This window comes from Ptychodera flava, chromosome 2 (genome assembly GCF_041260155.1).
Source record: "Ptychodera flava strain L36383 chromosome 2, AS_Pfla_20210202, whole genome shotgun sequence".
Classification (NCBI taxonomy): domain Eukaryota; kingdom Metazoa; phylum Hemichordata; class Enteropneusta; family Ptychoderidae; genus Ptychodera; species Ptychodera flava.
Genome location: NC_091929.1, coordinates 26,291,633 through 26,316,863, shown reverse-complemented (window position 1 = coordinate 26,316,863; position 25,231 = coordinate 26,291,633). Strand labels below are relative to the sequence as shown.

The 25,231-nt window shown below is 37.4% G+C and overlaps 1 protein-coding gene and 1 pseudogene across 2 annotated transcripts; one reads left to right on the top strand and one right to left on the bottom strand.

Moving 5' to 3' along the window:
• LOC139117786 (uncharacterized) lies at positions 1-12,885 on the top strand (annotated as a pseudogene).
• LOC139117798 (perlucin-like protein) lies at positions 11,057-23,242 on the bottom strand. 2 transcript variants are annotated; one of them, XM_070681051.1, is made up of 7 exons: positions 23,071-23,242; positions 21,286-21,347; positions 17,489-17,536; positions 16,573-16,588; positions 16,007-16,355; positions 14,328-14,407; positions 11,057-13,852 (listed from the first exon to the last, which is right to left on the bottom strand). In XM_070681051.1, the coding sequence occupies exons 2-7, from the start codon at positions 21,337-21,339 to the stop codon at positions 13,827-13,829; spliced, it is 573 nt and encodes a 190-aa protein (XP_070537152.1). In that variant the 5' UTR covers positions 21,340-21,347; positions 23,071-23,242; the 3' UTR covers positions 11,057-13,826. The 2 variants fall into 2 exon arrangements, with proteins under 2 accessions (XP_070537152.1, XP_070537159.1); XM_070681058.1 differs by lacking the exon at positions 17,489-17,536.
• Positions 23,243-25,231: the final 1,989 nt, after the last annotated feature.

Below are 25,231 nucleotides of genomic sequence, written 5' to 3'. Positions count from 1 at the left end.
GAATGTTAATGAGGCGGAATTTATATGCCGTGCGCGCACGAGTATCTCGGTGACCACGGCGAACAGCTGACCGGGAAACGTCAAACCGGCGAGATGAGCCATGCGTCGGTACTCGTGTACCTGACAGTTTTTACTCTCCTGCCGGAATTATTACATTATCCTGGGAAACAATGTGTAAAAGTCGAGGCTTTCGGGGACAGGTATGTGCTATTTTCGGACACTTATTTCTTTAATATTGTGAATGGAAAATTCCGTAATTCCACTCTGAGAAGAGTCATCCGATGCGAAGGGCATTCCTTGTTTACATACACTTAACATATGACCCAAAGCCTGCCGAAAAAAGTCCCCTGTGAACACCATACGGTTGAATAAAAATCTATGATTGGGCCCAGCCTCAGTCTCTCTGGATAGAGGGACTGTGGCCCACCTTTGCGCTCGCTCCGCGCCTTGCTTCCACGTACGAAATCTACGGTGTGAATTTCCTTAAGATAAAGTATACGTGGCTTTCGGTATTGTTCAATAAGAAATGCTTGCGATATAATTGTTCCTAGATACAGTCACGCCTCGTTGATATGTCCTATAATGGTACAATGTCCATTTAGCGCCATTCGGTCGTATTTTGAAGTATTTTATCGCCAAACAGTATGCTCGATTACATTAATATATCTATAGATAGAGAGAACGTCATTTAATGAAACTACAATTTGACAGTACAGAATATGTATACCCGTGCAGGCTGTCACGTAAACTCTGTTTCCCAGCGTTTGTAGGCATGCGCCGCGTACATTCGACTCCATAGTAATTTCCTTGTCTTATCTTAGTGTGTGGCCGCCGAAAACAGTGTAGCAATTTTGTTGCCCAAGATTTACATGCATTGATTACCTTGCTGGAGCACAGGTGCTGTGAGTGTTCGGTGTAAAGCAACGTAAAATGCGGCTGCGTATGTAGTTACTTGTGGATAGGTACACACAGCAAAAGCTATAGGTTTCGCCATGTACATGATGTACCCATCTAAACACAAGCGACATAGGCTTCTCATAGCACATGGACATTTCCATATGCGACCGTTGAAATCACAGGATCAGGACCAAAATAAACTGCGATGACGCCGAATGGGCTCATCCAACCCTTGGCATCCACGCGTCATATCGCTACGGAAATTTTGTCGAGTAGTGATCACGCTCACTTAGCGTACTGATAACTTGTGTGAAGGTTTGTGTGATAACAGGAATTGATATGTGACCTGAACGTCTGTGACCTTACACGGAGTTCAGATCAGATGGCCGTTAACATTCTGGGTCACTAGCGCGGTTACAAAATTACGCATGCAGCAGCCAGCAGCCATTGTCCGTCGAACAAAAGACGGCATTGAACGTTGAAGAACAGGTTGCAAACTTGTCAACGTGTCCTGAAAAAGCAGTGACTCGTAAATTGATTCATTGTGGCACGTTGTCCATTTTCAAGGAAGTAAAACAACCACTTTTGAGCCTGACTTCCACATAGCCTCGGAGTGAAATCTCGAACAAGCATGGGGTAGAAGCGAGACTTGGCAACCTCGATGTTTCGAGAAACCAGGAAGTTATCCCACCATGTCACTACTCAACGATAATTTGAACACATGGGAACCCTCATTTGCTTGTGTGCACAGGATATAAAGCCTATTGTTCAGTCATCTTCGGTGCAATTACCTAAAATTGAGAATTCGATGGTTTATTTGCGTAAACTAATGAATGTTGATATTGCTAGTGACACCTGAATGTCGTTTGACACAACAACAATGGATATTTCTGTAATTTGTAATACTCTTGACTGGAATTTCTTTCATGTATTTTTTTCAAATCATCCCGATGGCAATGTGTAAAATGTGCTTGCTTGTATTGAACGAGATCACACGGGGTCAGTGGCAGATCGAAGTGGTTCAGAGTTGCTGGGCCCATGTCTTTGATGTCTTCGTATCAATGATTAGTTCGTTAAAACATCTCATTCATTGTTGATCTCCATATCTCAAAGCCGAGTTGGTTGGGACAACACAGGCTAGCCCTGACTACAGTGCCTCGAGCAATGATCATTGACCGCTTGTCTTCACCTACAGATAAACGTTATTCCCAAATGATAAATAAACCACAGGGGCTCATAAGTGCCTATTTAAGTCAATATTACAGCGTTTTTCTTCTTTTTCAATGTTGCAAATAAAGCTGAAGAGCACAACATTTGTGTAGCTGTCTTTTGTGTAGCTTGTATTGGCATGTATAGTGAGCCCTCAATGGGGAATGTGATCATATGCAAATACGACCGTTAGTTCCGTGACCTCTAGCCAATTCCTCTGGCCATGCCTTCTGGCCACCTGTACAGACGTCGCTGTGTTTACTGTACTAAGTACAGTAAGCATAGCGAGGGGCAGGGCAGGAAGTAGGCATGGCATGGCTAGAGCCGGGCCTAGAGGTCACGGAACTAAAGGTCACATTTACGAGGACGCACTATACATGCCAATACACGCTACACAAAAGACAGTTACACAAGTGTTGTGCTCTTCAGCTGGATTATTTGTAACATTGAAAAAGAAAGAAAAACGCTGTAGTATTGACTTAAATATGCACTTATGAGGCCCTGTGAATAAACTTAAAATGATAAACTTTAGTAGAATGTCTGGTTAGTGGTAGGCTGTTATTGCGTATAGATCGTGGGGTGAACGCGATGGCCCACTGTTGCCGAGAAAACCCGAACGGGGATGTGGATGTGGTGGGGGGGGGGGGGGGAAGTCTAGTAAAATCATAGACACAGAGTAGTTAGATATCATCAACTCTACTGTAAACTATCACAGCTTATAACATGCATGTACCTGCATGCACTGAAGAACACTAAGCTGGATTCTTTGTTAAAAAAAGTCCAGCTGCACATCGGTGCACACACTAAGAATAGAAAAAAAGACCATGCTATTTGTATCCCATGAAATTTTCCATTTATTGAAAGAAGTATGTCACTGGTGTTCGTATTGCAGGTACCTGTGTGTGCACGTATAGCTGGCATGGGGAATAAAATACCCCATTAGGCCACTATCTGAAACTACCCTACTAGCCCCATTTACTGCAACTTGAGACCATTTTAGTGATAATATTTCCTTTTGTTCGTGTCTGGAAACCGATTCCTTTATCAGCGATATTAATTGCGAATTGGCCACCATGCGTATCGCGCACGTATTGAAGGCCACACTGAAAGTGTATGTGTATGAGTGTCCGAGCAATAAAATGTAGTTGCTTCTTTAAAAAAAAGTAATGCTGAAATAAATTGTTAAAGAGTTACATATTTTTGGTGATTTACGTTAAATTCTTTGTAAATGACAAATTAATGTAGAGTTGCATTCTCTTATGCAAAGAGGACAGAACATAGAATTGTTTACCACAGAGGGGACATCTTCATGTGCGTTGTATGTCAATGAATAGAAAATTTGGCAAAAAATAGTAAAATTGAACACTTAATGCACCTTCGGATGGGATCAATCAACCCTGTGAGCACCCGGCCAAAGTCAATTTTTGTCACCTTTAAAAAATACACCCTGTTCAATTTTTTTTGCAGATTTTGCCAAAATTTTGCGAATAAATCGTAGCCACTGAATTGTGATGTCCGTTTGGTCCAAAATTATAAAAAAATTTCAGAAAAATTCATAAAATTGGTAAAATGTTGCACTAAAATTATGGTGGGAAAAATTACAGCACTCAAAGGGATAGGTGCTCAGACATACAACGTAGTGTACATATTATGGTAGAGCACATTTAGTTTTATGATAACTTATAGGATGACATTTTTGTGTCTATTTTTAGTTGCCCCTTCTCCACAAACAGTGGTTGTCAAGGCAACGGTGTTGCCGTAGAAGACGTTCTGCGATTCTCCAAACCTTCACCTCAGACACCTGTGAGTCATGTCAATGGTAATAACGGTGGCTGTGACAAAGGATTTGATCCAAAGTTCAAAGGTCAGTATGATGCAACAGGCGTTCCCAATGCTTCAAGCGACATCTGCGACATATATGCATATAAATATGAAAACTTATGGACTTTAAAAAAACTGTTTATGCCGTAGGTGCTAGGCATGTTTCAACAAATTTGATCCTCTGTGAATACTGATAGATGAATAACACGAGGCTGAGTTAGGACTTTGAATGGTGTGTGTTTCAACATGCTGCAGGAACACAGTCCCCCAGCAAGTTAGGCTACCCACAATCCCCCTTGATTTGTGCACTAGGACATTATTTGCTAAAGGTCTCTTCAATTTTATTAGTTTCTGAACAATTTGAAACTTACAATTTAATTTAAGGATTATTTGTTAAAACTATGTTCCAAAATTATTGATTATGTTTAAATTCAAGAATAAATTGAAAAAGAAGTCGATGTTTGGAGGTGCAAAAAATTGTACACTTGTCAAGGTCATCAGCAACTAAGATGGTCTCATCATACCAGCTGTTAGATATGCAAATTTCCTTTATTGTCACAAACATTTAAAAAAATCAATACCCTTTATTTTGCCAACGCAGATGCAACTTATTCCCTTAGTTCCCTTGAATATATCGTGTGTGGCTGTCAAAAATCTATGTCGAAAAAATTACAAAATTGCTATCTCCTCCGCGGAAAAGGGGTTATTCTTCTCATTATTCACAGTGAGAAATCAGAAAATTATGATTATGAGAACTATGTTGCCAGAATTTTGAAATATGGACCGGGCTGTTCTGTGTGAAATTTTGCTTCAGTTCAGTGAGTGATCTCGGTGTGTACGGATCATGGAGAATTGTGGGTAGCCTCACTTACTGTGTAGTCCCTCCATCCACGATAGAGGGACTGTTAACTGAGAAGCCTTGTGACCTTTGACATCAGTTCTAGTCCCTGATTGGTTGTTTTTAAATGAATGGACCCCTATGTTCTCTGCCTCACTTATTGTTTTCTCAGTTCAAGACTCAATATAAATATCCACATGAGAAATTTACCTTTGCTCATTTCTCAGCGCAGCGTAGTGTTTAATGTGCTTGTCTTGGCTGACACTGCATTACGGTAGCATTTGAAATCATTTAGAGATTGATGATTTCAATGTTCCTGAGTGTGTGTGTCTTTTGTTCAAGCACTTCAAAACATTGAACATAAGATCAATTGATGTGTTTGCAGTTGTAACCTTGTGTGAAATAGCTATTGCAATGGGAGTACATTATTGGTATTAGAATGACAGCTTTGATGATTGTCTTTGTTATGACAATTTTTCATATTGGTCAGGATGGAAAAATGAAGCAGACTTTTATGTGTTGTTTACATGTAAAGTACAGGTCATTGGAGTCTATTCTCTGCACTATTTACAAGTGGTGTAGCCACAAACTGAAGACGTCAAATTGCTGTACACAAAAACAGATGCCTTGTAATTATGGCACTGTGTGTTGTGTACGGCGTTTTGACGTCATCATTTTTGGCTTTAGCACTTGTAAAATGGTGGTGCCTCATTCTTACCCTGAAAGTGGAACGCATTTGTAAATTATGTTGTGTAAAAGCTGGCAGGGACTGTAGCAACATCATTACATTTCAAATTACATTTTATGCTCTGAGTAGTTCACACAAAACGTACACTGAATCCAGCAGCTTGTGAAATTAAGTGAGTATTATTGTTGTCCAGCGGCTGTTGAAATTAAGTGACTATTGTTGTCAATAAGTAATTACTTTAGGAACATCATAACAAAAAAGAAAAAGTGATGTTTCTCATCTTTGCAGTTGTCAATATTTATGCTAGTCTCTTCAACCCCTTTTTTCTCATGACAACTGAAAATAATAACATGTAATAATAACAGTGCACTGCACATGGCAGACAATTCTAAATTTTGCAGCATCATTTTTGTAAGAGTGCCTGAGAAACAAAATGTATGTTTTTGACTTATTACAAAAACAATGATGGTGTTAGTAGTTATGTGTATTATTGACATTGTGTTTGTTCAGGCCAATGTGTGTATAACATTTTGACCATTTTGACAAGTGACCATTCAAGGACCAGCCTTGTAGGAGCCAGTAGCCATAATTGTAATGATTTATTTCAGTATTTTTATTTTGCATGCTTCAACCGCAAGTTCATGTTCTACTTCCCAAAGTATGTTGAAACACCTGCTACGGTATGTTACCAACACAGCTTGTGTGCTTGTAAAATGCACTGTTGTTGCTTATATTTGAATTCTAGTCTGGACCAAAATTCACTTGTAAACAATAACGATGCAGTCTACACATGTACAGGCTAAGTTGACAAGCTGAATACTGTGTATATCAATATGCTTTTGTGGAGTAGAACAAGAAACTGTAGTTGACATGAAAAACAAAACTATTGAAAAAATTTTTTTAAAAGTTTCAGCCGCTGGTCCTTTAGATATCATTCAAATGGTTTATCCATCATGTGTTTCAGCAACTGCATGAAAGACATACAGAAGCACATTAACACAAAAATGTTTTAATCATTTGTGTAATTCAAAATTGCTATCAATAACCCGACAGCAAAAGACAAAAATGATGACTCTGCTGCATATTTGCTTTCTCTAATGAAGGCATAAGAAAATTAGAGGAAATTTTATAGTATAGAAATGTAGAATTATATCCGCCCAAAGGGTTGCATGAAATATTGGAAACTTGATATTCCAGTGTCTGTTGGTCCTCGAATTGATATTGAAATGAAAATCTTTGAAAAGCTTCACAAGCCTTTAGGATCTTTTGAACCCAAATAATTTTGAATAGAGTAAAGTCTGTCCTGTAGAATTTCAATATTTCCCTAACAGCATTTCTTATCTAAAGCATGTCAAGCCTGCTTTCCCATGTAAATCTCTAAACAATGCTGTTGTGTTGGACTTTGTAGGGCTCTTCCTAACCCTTTGAGTGCTGTAATTTTTCCCACCAAAATTTTAGTGCAACATTTTACCAATTTTTGTGAATTATTCCAAAATTGTTTTGATAATTTTGGACTGAATGGACAATACATTTCATGGGCTACAGTTTTTTATCAAAATTTGGTGAAAATCTGAAAAAAATTGACTAGGGTATATTTTATAAAGGAGACAAAAATTGACCTTAGCGCTCAAAGGGTTAAACTGGTGGTGTATATATCATATTTCAATCATCCTCAGTTAGAGGTGGCTGTAAAGAATTCACATATTGTTGGCTATGTTAAATGTCCTAAGGTAAGATTTAACCCTGTTACCCCCATTTACAGTCTAGAGGTCCAGCTTTACTATAGAAAACAATGGGATTGGTTCAAACCACAGTGCTGAAAGGGTTAAAAAGCTTAAGTTTCATGAGGTCCAGAAAGAAATAACCTGGTAGGCTTGAAAACCATAGCAACTTGGTGTCATATTGTGTACATGTACTTTTTTTGTGATTTTTTTTTTCATTCTGCTTACAATTATTCATTCTTCTATATTGATAGGTATATCAGCTCACGAGTTCCTTGCCAATCGATCGCTTGTCCTTCACGTTTCAAAGAAAATGCGCGAAGTGATGATGTCCGAAGTACTCTTTGAAAAGTTCAACGACCGCGTGGAGAATGTTGACAAGAGTAAATTTCACATTGAGATGTTCGATGTTTGCCGAGACGCAGAGAGACAAGTCTTACAAAACTATGGCGTGGACCCAGATATCATGCCCGGACGAGTGCCTTATTTTGCATTTATAACACCAAAGTATAAAACAGACAATGAGGTAATTATGCATGCATATATTTCTGACAAACCTGTGCAGTGCCTGGAAATTAAAGGTTTTGCCAGTTGAGAGAGTACATATGAATAAAGCTGCCTGCGTTTGTGATTTGACAGGAAAGTAAATGTTCTCAGTATAACTACTCTGAGATTCAAAAACAAAAGATGTTAGCTATTACTCTACAGCAAAATTCATGTCATTCTGATGTTTTACATCACTTTTTAATCCCTTTTGTTTTCTACTTGTGTAAATTGCAATCTGTGATAATGAGTGTTCATTTTCTCAATTCGTATCTTTGACTGTAATACATAAGTGTAACATATGTTACCAGTTTCCATGGCAATTACAGGGCGACCATGTATTGAAGGGCCAGAAATGCTAATTTTTGATGATTTTTTACACCTTTTTTGTTTTTTGATGCCAACCATAATTAATTGGTCTACACCAAAAACAATGTTGATATTCAGCTTGCCAACTCGGCCTGTACATGTGTAAACTGCGCTGTTATTTTTGACAAGTAAATTCTTGACTAGAATTCAAATGTGAAGAGGAATGGTGCATTTCACGTGTATAGATGCTGTGTTGACAAACTAAATAGTGGGTGTTTCAATATTCTTTTGGGAGTAGAATAAGAACTTGCAATCGACATACAAAATAAAAATAATGAAAAAAAAACATCAAAAATTAGCATTTAACTGACCTTTTAAATAAGATAAAAAGCATGAAAGTTCGTGCATTGCTGCTGAAATTGTACACCATGTGCCACACAGTACCACCTGTCTCTACAAACATGATCAATGCCCTAGATTATTTCATTCGTGAAGAAAAATCACATATAATATGTCACATGTAATCAGAAAGATTAAATATGAAATTTTTGGAAAATTGTTATGATCTGGTGATGTGGCAAACACAAATAGAAGAAAGCAAGATGATGCCAATAAATTCCACATTATCTTGTAATTTGCAAATTATTATTTCTATATACCGTATTTGTACTTAACCCATTTGAGCACAAAAGTCTATTTTGTCCCCTTTATAAAATAAACCCCAGTCAATTTTTCTCAGATTTTTGCCAAAATTTTGAGAAAAAACTGTAGCAAATGAAATGCGATGCCCATTTAGTCCAAAATTATAAAAAAGTTACAGAAAAATTCATAAAAATTGGTAAAAATTTTGCCTAAAAATTTTGGCAAGAGAAAATTACAGTGCTCAAAGGGTTACTTTAACCGCCCTTCATTTACAGCAAACTTTGAATGACATCAGAATAGCTTTTAATGGAAATTGTACTCTTAAGAAATAGGATACTGGTACTCGTAGCTGTAATTTGTATTGCTAAGGAAATACTAATACAGGTCTTAAAATACACAATCAATAGTGTCTGGCATAAAGTAGCCCGTATTGTGTGCGATGATACACAGAAATTGAACCATAGATGCTAGTTAAAAAAGAAACTCCATTTCATATCAGTGAAATAATTGTTATTGGTGCATTAATAATTTAACACAGTTCTAACTAAATAGTTATTTATTTTTGTTAATTGTTATTTATTCAATTTTTGTTACAATGTTCTGATATTCTTTTCATTCTGTCTACCCTTCAACCCTACAGATCATGCAATGTTTTGATTTTGTTGGTAAAGGCGTAAGTGACCTTTTACAAGCAGAAATTCACGTTGGCGATAAACGACCCAATGTTGATGTGATCACAATTAATACCAGACAGAGAGTGAAAATATCCACATTACAAAGCAGATCTGATAAATTATTGGTTCTTATTGCGTCATCGCAAAGCTGACCCATAATGCGGGTAAGTTCACGGTCATCTTGACAAGCAGTAAGCCAAAATAGCTTTTTGGAAGCAGATTTTGGCAAGTATACGTCCATTACAGATTTTCTAATAAGGAATTATCAATATAGGTTTAAAATGTTTTCATTGAAGCTTAGCCACAGCATTACACCTGCATGGGATGTAGACTCTCTCATTGCCCCTCTGTGGCTATATGCCAACTCAGACTGTGTGAGCGCCCTCAGCAGTTGAATTGAGCGAAGCAAAGTTTTGTCTCTCACTCACCTGGCTGGCTCATTGAAACTCACTTGCATTGAAGGCCGTTGAGGGCGCATCATTGTAGGTAGCAGATCAGAGCTTCTTAATAGTTATAATAACAAAAATAAAATAATTGGAGCGAAACAATGGCCTGAACATTTCAAATATAAGTGAAGACACTGGCAGATGACCATGCCAGCCTGAGTACAAGAATGGAAAAATTTAGATTGGCTTCTCTTTAGGACATTTTATTTCAGTTGTAAGCAGGAGGTTATACCATTAACTTTGAAATAGATAATGGTTATTTCCTCTGTAGTTTGAATTTGGAATGTTGGTGAAATTTTTCCTGATGATTTTATTGTCGTTTTCATTGTCTTACAGACCATCATAGAGGGTGGCCCGCTTTTACAAATGTTTAAGAGCTACCACGATAGAGTTGATTTTGTCTTCATCTATCTGCTGGAGGCTCATCCAAAAGACGGTTGGAGTTTCGGTGAGAGGTTTGCCTCCGTCAAGCAACATCAAACATTAGAAGATAGAATAGAAGCAGCAAAGTAAGTAGACGGAAAAATATTCCCCTCTCATGACGATCAGGTCACATTGTTGTTAATTTTGCCAATTTTCATGCTTTAGGTTGACCAAACCAGTCCTCTTAGTCCATGCATCTCTTTCATATATAATCCACTCATTCCTTCAGCAAAGGAAATAATACATGTCTTATTCAGTATAAATCAATTTTGCAAAGTTACAGTATAGCAGATAAAACAGCAAGTGTAACTGTAGAGGGCGTACTCACTGCTGCATGGAAGAAGGACCTTATGTTCATAGGACATTTTCAGTGCCCTTGACTTCTTTGAGAAACGGCAACTTTCAAGATTTTGCACAAGTGAATTCTTTTCCCCTTTTAAATACTTCATATCAGAGGCTACACACACACACACTATAGACAGAAATTTGAATTTTTAAAGATGTTTTTTGTCTCATTTTTTGTATGGCAGACAATTGGTGGAGCTGAATGGAGAACTTCTCACCACAAACCATACAGCACACAGCAAAGTGCGTGTGTTGGTAGACAGTATGGAGAACGCCTTTGCTCTGAGTTATGCAGCTTGGCCGGACAGAATCATTATTGTCAACAGAAACACGGTGTCATATGTCAGTGATCACGTCAGTGAAGTTATGAAAAACCCACAAAATATTATGACCAAGGGTGCCAACGCCTGGCTGGATAATTACTTTCAAAATACAACTCGAGATGAACTTTAAGATTAGCTCCTGTCTTTGAATTTCTATTTCTTTACCAATGAGTGAAAGTTCAAAATTTTTTTAAGTGATCATTCTTTGCACCAGTATTCACACCAATTATGTGCCATATTGATCTCACTGAGACTATAGACTTGTGAAAGGACACAACATTATGCAAAACTGCTTCCTCATTGTAAGGCCTGACCTGACCTGACCTGACCCAACCTGACCTGACCTCAGCAACAAAATCACAGACAAGCACTGTCAGTATAAACAGTATTATATCATACCAGTATATTGATGGTGCAAATAAAGTGATCTGATTGGTCAAGACGTGAAATAACTCTGCTACATTTGTAATATAACACGGTTGTAACATGTGCAAGCTCTTATCTAGAGAAAATTTCCTTCTTTAATGTTTCATGCGAGAGTTTTGATATACTGTTATGATATAATAATAAACTACCCCAGTTGCGGGTATACCATTCAGTCTTGACCAGTTCACGCCATTTATGAACTTGCTATTGCTTGTGCATATATGCCATGAACTGGTCAAAATTTCATAGTATACTGTAACTCTTTGTGGTTTGTTGCTCAATCAAGAAGCACACCTAATGTTATTGCCAAAACAAAATATGGGTCACACCACATAGTTTCTCTGTACATTGTCCCAACAACAAATTTAAAACCTAACTGCAATGCAGAAAGTGCTATGTTTTGAAAAATATTCACAGAGGAGTTTCACTTGACAGATTTATCACCATGTTGCCACAAAACCTCATTGTAACAAAACTTATAGATTTAAGATATGAATTTGTATCTTATTATTTTAATAACATATCCACTGGTGTTTAAATCTTACATGCCAGATTTGAGAGTTGCCTTTAGTGTTTGAAGAGCAGGACTATTGCCACATATCTTGCTGTTTCTATATTTCTTCTTTTACTGAATATTCCAGGAAACCCATCCTTCGGACACAGTGAGTGATTTACCTACTAAATGGCAAGTCAACGCGCAGATAGGAACGAAAATACTCAGTTACGACATGAGAATGTGGTTTGCCTTTCATAGAAGCACTTCTAATCTTCATCAGAGCATGACATGTTTACAACATATTCCTAGGTGTCAACATAGCTTTGTAAAATTCATAATTTTTTTGGCTTTGCTTGTGGATATGATACAAGATGAGGCCGGTTGCAATCATCAGCTTATGAAGTCACACGGAGTAATTCCATATTTGGAAGTCTGTGTGGCGGATGCTTTTTCTGATACTTGCACACGGTTTCGTCTTTCTTGTTTGACAGGCAATTATCATTATTTGGAAAGTGGACTCATGTGTATGTGAACCGTTGAAAAACAGGAAAGAATTGTGAATTTTACAAGATGAAAATAAACAAAGGAGGAATTTTCAGATTATTAAAGAAAATTACGAAATTGAAAAAGAGTTTTACAATTTGACAACAACAGTGCCAGGATCGCTTTAGCTTAGCATCACCTACAATCAGGGTAATGATCCGTCACACAACTTTTGACCACGAGTGCCGACACAAAAAATACATTGCATATTCTTCAGGTTACAAAGTCCACGAGTAAAGGGCTTTATTTACACATATTTTTTTATTTAGAATACTCATAATCTGCAACAGGCATTACGTTTCAAAGTCAAGTTTGCAAAAACAAACCCAGCGGTACAAGATTTGTAACTTTTATTCCAGACTATTGAACTGACATTCAATAACACATACCTCTGAGTCAACAATGTACAACTCCAAAGTGAATATTGATATTGTATATTTCTGTATTGTCTGACAATGGAGGAACAAGATGACTTCAAAACAGTGAGAGCTGTGGAAAGATTTTAATGCCAATTGCAAAATAAAGATTTCTTTTAATGAAATGTGTTTTATGTTCAGAACAACCGTTTTGAAGTGTTTCTTTTTGTCAATATTGTATATGTCTCGGAAATCCATTTGTCCAAGAATGCACTCACTGATACCCCCTTTCTGTTTTGCTGCTGTTGTTATTTTCAGAAATGAGAAATTAAATTTGGTCATTATGGCGTCTTCAACTTCTTTTATTCACATTGATATCTAATTTTCTGTGAATGGCAATGGCAACAAAACTTACTGTTTTGTGATATTATAAAAGATCTATCTTGACTTCAGTGTACCACACAAACTGTCAAAACCAAGCCATTAACGATTTTATGATTTAAGAAGTGGCCGTTTGGTCTCTAGAGGGCAGTATTTAGGATGTGCCGTTTGGTCTCTAGAGGGTAGTATTCAGGATGTGCCATTCAGGGGCCAACCCAGGGCCAGGGTGGGCCCAACCTTAACAGTGTTCAAAAAAAAAGTTACATTCGGAACATCGTCGAACTCTTTGGACCGTGGTTTGTCTTAGACTTTGACAGCTTGCTGTGACCAGCTTTAATATTGGCTGAAAATCAGGTATTTTGCCGTGTTCTTATGTACTTTACCAAGCGACCATAGGAGATACTTTGAACAGTAATACTTGAATATACATGTATTTCGAAGCACAGTCCCTCTATCCAAGGGACTGTGTTCGAATTAAGGAAATCTGTACCTACCTGAGGCATAATTAGTAATGAAAATTCATACAAATGTACTCTAAGATATATAGTTATTGTTTAAGTTTAATAGGGATTTTGCAATTTTCCATAATTTATTGAAGCATTATGAACGCTTTATGACATAGCGTTCATAGCGATTAAAGATGATATTGAAACTACAGATAATGAAAAAGCATACTATTCTCTGATTGACTAAACTGCATTCATTAAGAAGCGCCTTCTGCAGGTGCCATGTATTGTGTATTCTCTTACGGAGCCCCGCAGCAACAGTGGTCTGAAAAATAAGGAAGATATTAAAAACGTAGGTTGATAAAACTTGGCAAATTAACTGAAATGTATCATCTCAGTACTGACTCGTATTTTTGGATAGACAAAGATCCGTCGCTCGAGGGCGCTCTCTACGCTTCCCCTCTTACTCGAGCGATGGCTCTTTCAGTCTAATTTCGGGGTTGCAATGCCTCTGGTCCATACCAATATGATTTTAATGTACCTGGCAAAGTACCCTTTCTCACATACAACACTATGATAGCTTTTACTTATTTCGTGATATGATCATCGCCCCTGTGCTGTTCTGTCGGCATCATGCATGTCTTGTCTCTGTCTATCTGTCTGTCTGTCTGTCGTTGGCCTTGTCTATGTCGATCTTTGTCAGCCTTCCCCACTCTCTGACAGAAATCCAAGCCAAAGCTATTTTTATCTCCCTGTACCTCGATAAGCCTGTCGTTCACCAAATTAACGTATCTACTCACTGGGTATTTCGCAGACAATTCCCTTCGGTCGGTAGTCACAATATTCGTCGTCCCACCGTAAATCATTGTTACCACGGAACCTGTAAAATATTAGAAAAACAACCACGTTGTAGGAGTGTCAAAATATCACATGATTGCTATCAAATTAATGTAATTTGATCATGTATGTTATTTTTATTTTTATGCTTCGCTCTTTCTATAACCACTGAATAGGGGAGAACTACTTAATTGGAGGGGAGCGGATGGAGTGGGGGAAATAGGTATGGCAGCCAATTATTCCTGTCACTGTGACAGCAATGTTGTTTTTTGAATTTTCAGTCTATTTTGTTTTCTCAAGCCATAACAGGATCAAATTATTTCTTCTCCTTCGCCTGCCAATATTTCCCCCGACAATCCTCCACCCCTCCACAAAATAAAATTGTTCTCCCCTAATATCGTGTTATTGTGTTACCTACGATGCAGCCTACGCAAATCAAAATGTTTTGTACGAATGTTACGAAAGTAGGCCACGGATTGCCACTCAAGTATTAGCACCACCCAACACCAGAAAGCCTGCCATCGGAGAACGCAGTATATCTCTGCAATGGCACGGTTCTTGGTGGTGGATGATGTACTTGGAATAAGATGCTTTAATATCGAAGGAAAAGGCTGGGACTCTTGCAAGTTGAGTAACTTGAACAGAGAAACGGTTGTAAAAGTAAGTTCTCTTTGTCATAAGATCCACAATGCTCGCTGGCAGGGTAGTCAATAAAACCAAGTTTTCGACGCCGCTTATAAGAAGACCAGATAAAGACCTATACACTGTGAATTCAGTGTCACGATACAGTATTAATGATGAAATTGATTAAGTCAACCAATCAGTGATATTTATTTTTGACGTCATAGTTGAATTTAGGGTGTTTCACGGTACGGCAAAATACCAAGCATTGCGCCCTTGTTCGATAAGATGATTCTTTTAGTGAATATTTTAACAATTTTTTTCTACGAGGTGGTACAAAATTCTACCGAAGTGTGCGATACCATGATTACTGAGATTTTCACATGTCTATCTGAGATATCTTATTCATTTAAGGTAGAACGCGCCTCGGGGACAGATATTCGGACTCTCAAATTTCTACAATTCTCTTCTGATCTACCACTTGTAGGGGCTCATTTTAAAGCTCTTGGAAAGAGAAAAACTTTCACCGTCTTAGTTTTTCGAAAATCAAAAAAAACCCAATATTTTAAGGCCATAGAGTTTACACAGAGGTGGTGGACTTTTGAATTTCAAATATCGCAAAATGTTGAGTAATTTGTTTCGTTGTTTCAAAAGAACCCCGATTTGTATTGTTGATATGTCAAGAGAATGTTTGAAAGTTTCATTTTGAAAGTTTGAGCAAAACTTTAAGTCTTTCACTTTCGAGGCGCGTACAACTTCAAGATAAAGGTCCGTACACCTATACCGCTTCTTCCATCACATACTACATTGTGAACATTTCGGAAGTAGACTTTACTGGTTCTTAAAAGCTGTACGTGATACTTTTCTCTTAGGCATTCAAACTATTTATCTTTTTTATTTTTATCTTATGAATTCAGTGAACAATACTACGGGCACAAACTTGAAGGACCGTCCGAAATGAGCCGGCTGCTTGTAAAGTTGTGGGAATAAAGGAATGTGCAACTCAAGTATGAACACTCACCAGAGTTGTCCACAATCCTGGCCGTCCGGGTCTTTCTTGTCGTTGTTATTGGGTTGATCCGGAGCCCAGTTGGTGTAACTGGGACAAAGTGGCGTACCGTCACTCCATTCGTGTTGGCCTTCAACCTTCCTGTCATTGAGTCCGATCCAAAAGCCGTAGTTTTCAGCGCAGCCCTGGTTGTCCAACTTTTCGTTCTTGATGAACGTACGAACAGCGTCGTCGATTTCTTTGGTCTTCATGTTGGCCAGCGTTCCCCCGCGTTCTTCGCAGAAGGCCTGTGCGGCCGCAGCAGTCTCCCCGTGTGCGGAATCGCAAAACACCTCATACCTGGTGCACATGCAGAACGATGCTGTTGAAAGACGAAGAAGTTCAAAGTCAATGTTACTAAACACTTGTATACGGTCGCTCAAGCATGTCAGTGTGATAAAAAATCCATTATATAGAATGTGTTGCAAGTAATTGATTCAAACTTTAATGCACAAACAGCAAGTGGAATCTAAATCGCCGGCGAAGAGAAGACTAAACTAGACGAAAATGAAATTTCTGAAATTACAGAAGTTACTTACGCACACAACCTTCAAGCTGCCAAGGAAAAACAAATATTGCCATTAAAATTGATTCAATAAGAAGAATATCTCAACATAAGATGAAAAGAAAAATGACGTCGGTAGCCCGATTCGCTCAGCTTTAAGCCCGATTGCATTTGTACAAAGGTAACTCCTAAAATTTACCGAAATTTGCCGTTTCCTTGTTCACACGGATGTCGACGAATATTTCAAACTGAATACGAGGCAGAAAGCGAGAAAAGATATGTGCCTGAAAAATTCTCCGATGAGGTACGGATATGGTTAATTGGTCGAACGAATGCGAGTATAACAAACAAACAAACAACAAACAAACAAACAAACAATACAAAAATAAACAAACAAACAAAACATCGAGCAAACAATGAATAGTCAACCTGAAAGATTTAGGAGACAAACAATAGACACACTCTTTCACAGACAGGTAAACTAGTTTCTCGTCCACTTACATACTGAACTCCCTGACCTTTGACCTGGATTCGTGGTAATAGGGCCAACTAGAACCTGAATATGCATACTATGTCGTACAAGATATGCGAGGTAGCAACTCTGATTTCATTCCTTGTGATTGATCCTCCATCGTTATTAGCAAACTTGTAAATATGAATTTTATTTGAAGTATGCTTCAATTGCTTGTATACTTTCCGCCGTACTGCTCCCATTTGGCATGGCGGTTGAATTTCGTTTTAAAACCGACACACCAATCAAAGAAAACATGAGATCTCATAACAAAAAACAAACCACACAACCGCGCTTTTCCCACAATCAAACAGTTCACCATCACTCTGACCTTGTTAGTTCCCCTCATCTACATTAATAGCAACTTAGACTACACCAACTAGTATGATTCAGACTATGAGCTACGGTGTATCGTGAAAACAAAAAATTGTACACCTACTGCACAAGATAACGAGGAACGACGTTGAACATCGGCGCTTGCACCTGGCTGGAGGCGAGATAAGTGAGAGATGTCAAACAATTTATGAAGACTCCAAGGCTCTTTCAATACTATAAGCGATATGGTTTGTGACGCGAAGTGGGATCTCACTGGTTGCCGTATCAAAAATTTAATATTGGGTTAAAAATTAAATCTCTATACAGTTAAATGTTAATGTCCGTCTACTATCTCTGAATTTACTTAGTGAGACCTACCAGGGTTATATTGCCACTAATGTTTTAATACGGAATCTGTTCGGTTGAGAGATTTGCTTTGGGCCAAAATTCCTCCAAAACTATCGGTTATATTTATCTACTATCAAACTTTTGATACTATTTCAAGGCCATCAATCATACAGCCTACGCATGCGTCACTGCTGACCCTTCTCAGCGTGAAGGAAAACGCCTTTCGAATTAGATATCACAGTATGCATGACGCGCTGAAGTCAAATTAATACGCGCTGTGAAATATTATTTTAATTATATTCTGCGCAAACTTTCGTCACTGAAACTTTAAACTTTCTTTAAATAATAAATCATGAAAATTAGATATCATAAAGCGAATAATTACTATTAGAGAAACTAATTCAACAGGAATTAACTTTAAATTCGGCACGGCCGTTACATCTCACTTTTTTTTCAAACTTTTCTTTTAAGTTTTAATTATTACAAACATACAGCGATGAAAGGTGTATATTTTGGTCAGTAGGCTTCAAAATCATTCTATACAAGCAGCAGATCAGAGAGATGTAGCATTTTTTGAGTCTTTAAATATCACATCAAAACAGGTATATTATTCGTATCATTCAAGGTACACATACAATCTATCAGGTTCAAGAAGCAAATAGAAATTCTGTCACAAAGTTTCATTCTGCCTCAAACTGATATCAGTGCCAACTTCACCGTGACCTACACATCATATGCGGTCAGACAATGAATTTTTAAACATTGTTATGTAGTTATTGCAACTCAAGTTATCCCAGCAAATGTATAGAATAAAGATATACTCTGTCGCAAGTCAAGATTTCCGGAAAAATAAAGCTGCGGATGACCTTACAGCATATTCATCATTGCATTATAGTTTTATAATCATCAAAGTTTAGGGTGGGGTTAACTTTGCATCATATTTTGCCTCGTATCTTTGCATTGAAGTTCTATGTGCGCTCTAGTGTATAAAACCTTATTAAGATTGTTTACACAGGAAAAACATTAACTTTTGAAATATCCTGATCCCTGAACGAAGCCACTACTCCTTACATACACCGATATTCGTGTTTTACAAAATCACGCTAAACATGACACAAGTATGCCGTTTTTCTCAGTCTCGGATTGAAAGCTTTCCTTGGTGGCGCTCACTGGGCAAGTCGGTACACGCTTTTCCTGTCATCTTAGAAAGGATGTTTTCGGTTTATTATAAAAATTTGAAATCAAGTTAATTAATTTCGCTCTTCAAAAAGGCTGACTGTGCAAAGAGAAACACGGGTATAAGTTCTGACAATTACGCTCTTTTTAGCAAAAGTATTATATCTTTTAATATAGGATTCGATTTCCACACACACAGTTGTTATTCAAAATGGGCATGACATGTCTACGTTTCGGAACAACCATAGGTACGAGTCACAAAGGAAGCGCCGATATTAAGCTGTCTCTTTTATAAAAAAAATCTGTAGTGAAAACTGTGTTTTCTATGAAATGGGATGTTTTAGATGGCAATGTCGTTGAATTTACTCACTAAAAACCGATGGTTGGAAATGGTTTTATGCTGTGAAATGATCATAATGTATTTCTAACGTACATGTGCATATGAACAACCAAGAATAATATATTATCATAGCCCAAACAAGGGACTACGTGCCTGAGGATAGGTGATCATTTGCCCGACGTCAAAAGGGCAAATGGTCTCTTACCCCGCGAGGGTACATAGGCCCTTGTCTAGGCTAAAATGTTTTTATTACATGCCTCTCTTACATAGTTTTCACTCAAAGTGTTTGGGTTCATTTGCAAATTGCAATCACGCTTTATTTCAATGTCAGACGAAAGTTCGTTGAAAATAGAACGATTTTTACCATCGAATGGCGCATTGATATATTTAAATAACTGTTATGCGGTATATCAATTTTTTTGATGCATAATTTCTAAAAACCGGATTTCCTATGTCAAACACGTAATTTTAACAGTTTTTTCATTTTTAAATCCAAAACTTGTCGTGTTGAAAATAGTTCTGATTTACTTTCGGTCAAATGATGACTGTGAGGTCCGCGACGTTACCGTCGAGTTAACATTGAATCCTATGGAACTTTCCGTAACGAGGGATAAGTTTTTTGGTGCCTTTCTGATCTCGCTGTAAAGAGATATTTCCACTCTCTGGTTTAATTAATATCTGAATGTGTTTTATCGAATATTTTAAAGTTGCCCTATTATCTAAATGGCATAACCATCGAACTAGAAGCCAAATTGTTTTCTCGGTAACTTTACAATCCTCCCCTCTCTCTCTCTCTCTCTCTCTCTCTCTCTCTCTCTCTCTCTCTCTCTCTCTCTCTCTCTCTCTCTCTCTCTCTCTCTCTCTCTCTCTCTCTCTCTCTCTCTCTCTCTCTCTCTCCACTGTACTTGCCGATTTTACAGCTTTTGTTCCTCAATCAGAGAGGAGCGAAAATTTTCCGATTTAGGGTCTTAAATCATAAAACACTAAAACACCAATTCTCGAAAATGAATTGCTGCCATGCATCCTGCTGAACTGTTACAAGAGGTCTTGAATGTTATTCCTGCACATGCTTTTTCACACAAGAATATTTAAGCCATGATATGATATGACATGACATGATATATGATATGATATGATATGATATGATATGATATGATATGATATGATATGAATTGATGTGACGTGAAATATAAATTGATGTGGTATGATATGGCGTAGCCTAATGTATATGATAAGATCTGATATTATATGGTATGATATATTTTACATGCCTCAGGTTTTTTGATGGTAGCTTGTTTATGACGTAGGGGCCGCATAGCCGTCATGTGACTCGGAGTAAACCGGAAATTTTTAAACTTGACAACTTCAGGATTTAAAAATGATCAAATTAATATGTTTTACACAGGAAAACAGATTTTTAGAAATGTATGCACGAAAAATCGCTAAATCGCATGACGCTTGTTTGAAATATCAATGCGCCATTTGATGATGAAAATCGTATCATTTTTCGACAGTTTTCGTCTACCATGGAAATAAAGCGCACGACTGTCATTTGCAAATAAGCCCAAACATTGGAGTATTTTGAGGCATGTAATAAAAACATTATAGCCCACCAAAGGGACTATGTACCCTCTAAGCAGGTGACCATTCGCCCTCCTTACGTTGGGCTAATCGTCACCTACCCTTGGGCACATAGTTCCTTGTTTTGGCTATGATATATGATATGATATTATATGATATGACGTGATATGCTATGGTGTCAGATAACAAAGGTTTTAAAATTCACAAATGACAATCATTTCATAGGGGCTAGAATTTTGTTTTACTACATTTTATCTGATGCTATGACTTGAATTTATTTGAATACCAAACTTTTTGTCAAATGATGTGATTTTGCTGTACTCATGGATAAACCATGAAGAAATATTTAGGCAAAGACACATCGAGATATGTGTTCTAAGTAGACGTAAAAAAGCAGATAAAAGTAAAGGCGACATCACAGAGAATGTCTCACATCGCCATCTTTGAATTCGGATAAGACAATGACTGATACGTACATGTATGGCTGACGTCACCGTTGCCATGACTACAAAAACAGCCAGGATCTTCATTTTTGCGACTGAAATAAAGGCAGAAATTAAATTACTGCGTGCAGTTTCCATAAAGTTCACCTATATGTATTCAGTGCTCGCATAATAGTTCCGCCTTTCCAATGCAGCGGTTCAGTCTGGTGACTAAACCTGTTGAAGAGTAAACTTTGAAGAACGGTTATGACGTCATGGAGACATTTTAGCTGGTATGATTTTTGTATGGTATACGTTATCCACCCATTTCTGCGAAAGGCGGGTCAGTATGTTCAATGCCAGTTAAAGTTCCATAAGCTGTATCTTTTGGCTATTTTTTCAAAACTTTTGTTTTTTAATTTTCCTACACATTCTGCATTGAATCCCTAAACTGTAATTTAATGCCAAGTATTTAGCATATCAACACAACCTATACGAGTATATAATCCACATGGTTATTGTTGAAAATTGTATTCAAGTCCGGACTAGAATTCACTTGTAAACAATAAACAATGATCACTACACACATACAAGCTGTGTTGACAAAAAAGAATACTCGAATTACGGTCAGACATTGTAGCTGATATACAGAAGCAGAATACTGGAAAACTTGCCACAAGTTACAGCTTACGTCCCTTTAATTTGTCTGATCTGCGTCGATTTATCGCATGTCCCGAATATTATGAAAAGCAAATGCAAAGAATTGCAAAGAGGCGGGACAACAAATAAGATTTTCTATAACAGGATTTTATAGCCATGGTCGTCGAAACCAATTCTTCTTTTGATTGGCATAGGGTATGAAGGAATGTTTCGTACAGAAAATCCAAATCTCTTAGGTTTCCTATAATTTTGCTCGTTTATTGAGTTGCTGAAGCATTCTTATATCATCTTAAACATCTGCTTTTCGATGATGTCACATTATTTCTGGCAGTCTACCTTACCTACCCGCCGACTACAAAAATTACTAGTTTGCTGATGTTACCCATTACCCTGGGCAAGTCATTTTTGGAAAATTCAAAACCTATCCTTCAGTATCGTGTTAAACTTTAAGCAAAACAATCATTGACAATCGTTTACCTAAAGATTAAGCGTACTTACAATTTTGTGACTAGAAATCAATAAAACCGTTTAGAACAAAACTTTGAAGGAAACTTTGCTTGACTGGCAAGATTAGTATGCTATTCTGGTCATACAAGTTTGGAATTTGTAGATATTGTGGCCTGTAAATAGGGAGACACACATAATCAAAAGATAAATCGACAACCATTTGCAGACGTCTTGATTAGCACGTATGCAATAGTTGTTTTCTAAAACGGAAACTGCTGTCGTGCACTTAGACTTGCCATTTAAATGTTCATTTATGATACTACAGCCAACTTTATTGCAAAGAGAAACTGGTGTTCCCAGACCTGAGCAACGATGTCGTCAGTTCTTACAGTTTTTAAGTCCAGAAACTTCAGTGGCAACTTCGGCATTTGGATTTCAAATACATTTGTTCCTTACCGTACGTTTTGTCAAAACTTGTCGCTTACAGACTAACAATCGTGCCCTTCGCCTCCATGTTCATGTTTGACTTGAAATATTGATAAATGGTTCTAGTTGGAACCGCAATGTTTCAACATAAACGCAGAGTTGTGGATGTATTCACGGGTAAAGATAATGAAAATCTTCGATGTTAATTCAGAAAATCCTCCAAAAACAGACATTCTTCAAACCAATTGCATTAGAGATTATTTAGAAAGTCTTTGAACTTTTCATGACATAATTAGTTGCACATACCTAGAAACTTCACGTCCACAGTAACGATCAAATTAAAGCTCCTCTAAATTGGTGTCAGTGTCCAGTTCGCAACACCGATGAAGTATGTTCACACCAAGCTTGTACGATTTAATGAAGTTTACGGGGGTCTCGTTCTAACATTTGCGTCGACACTGTAATGTCAACTATAATCAACATGCACACAGTTTTCTCGGTATAAGACTTGGTATAGGAGTTACCCCCCACGTGTGCAAATACATGATCGGAGGTAGCCATACGCTGTTCCAAGATAAATTGACTTAACGTCGGTTATTCCTGTGGGACCATACGGTTAGTTATGTACCTTAATGTACATAGTGATTTTTCATCCGACACTCATGACACCCTTCGACAAAAACTGAAGTAGATGTTTGCTGAATGAAAACATTCCTTTCAAACAAATTTCCTCAAAATAACATTTATCTTACTTTCCTTTGTTCGCAGTGTATCACTTTTTCAAAAACCATATCAGACCCTACCACGCTAATGATCGCTAGAATACAAGTTTGACTCTTTATTTGAACAATCAACCCAACTTCTAACGGCCTAGATTATGCGTACATTCGTGGCATTTCTTACAATTTACATAAACAATGCATTGATCGTGAATTGCATGACATAAACAATACGATTGGAACTAAGTTTGGATAATTGGATGGTGAAGTAATGTCGATTTCATCTACAAATGTAATCTCATCTACTTTTCATTTTACGTTACACAATTATTTTTATGAGTAATTTGAAATATTGCGACATTCAACTATACGGCACCTAACATTTCTGAGAAATTTGAAAAATATGAAAATCCAATTATTCCAAATTAGTTCCAATCGTGTTAAGTTTTAGTTAAGTTTAGGTATTTCTTTGTTGTGATCCAGATTAAACCAGTGACCACAGATGATGGTTTTCGGTTAGATTTGTGGTGATGTCGTTCTTGTTTTGATGGTGTTAAGTATCATGGTTAAGATGAAACATAATTCGGTGATGACACGCTTAGGTTCCTGAGTAAACATCTATGTGTCAAGGAATAGCACTTCCTTGTTTTTGATGTCTGTATTCAGTGGAAGGACAACGGTGGCCCACGAGAAATCACATTTTCAAAATTGTGTGAAAAGTATTACCTTAATTTAACACGACTGGTACTAATTTGGGATAACGGGATTGTGAAGTAATGTCGATTTAATCTGCAAATGTAACCTCATCTTCTTTTCTTTTTACGTTACATATACTTGTTTTTATGAGTAATTTGTATTATTGCAACATTCAGCAATCGGGCACCTACCATTTTTGAGATATTCGAAATCATGTTAAATCGTGTTAAACTCTAACTGATGAGAATTAATATTCTTCTTTCATTGCATATTTTAGATTCTACAGGTCGTCGTGTTTCACCTTCGGCTGAAAATATTACTTGTCCTGATAGCAAAAACTCCCAATTTAGAATTAGTGAAGTAGGAATATAGGCTGTAAAAATCAAGAGGTAACTGGTTGAATGACTTTCAAACTTGATGACAGTTGGCGTATAACCAGAAACTCACCATTATGGTGCAAGGATGATAAGGTAAATTTCTGTCGACAAGTTTGTGATGAAGTCAACCATATTCCGAGTCCTTCTTTTTATTTAGGTCTAAAAACCGGCAAATTTGATCAGTTGAGATCCTTAGACAATTCTTCAATATCGGTTTCAATAGCGTGGGAGCATATTAAATCTAAGGAATTTGAACAATTCGATCCCAAGTTGCAATGCGGCAGGACGACAGTAATCATCAAATGGTATCACAAAGACAAAACATCAAAACACTGAAATGTCAAAATACACATACAAAACTAGCGTTATCGTACAATTTATTTCAATGTGAATTCTGTATGCAGCTTTCTATTTACATACAGCGGGCTATAGCAGATTGCTTCGGGCATCTACAGCTGCAATACCTAGGTCACTGCGCAGTGCAGAACCGGCGATTTTAGGGTCATGGTGACACAAACATCTGGAGGGATATCGAAACCCCGGTGGATAATTTCAAATAACAAATATTACTGTGTACAGTTTAGTTTGCGTAAGTTTTAATGAATGTGCTTGAAAAGACATTTTATATGAACAGACCAAACACCTTATTTAAAGAGGCAAAGTTGATGGTATACG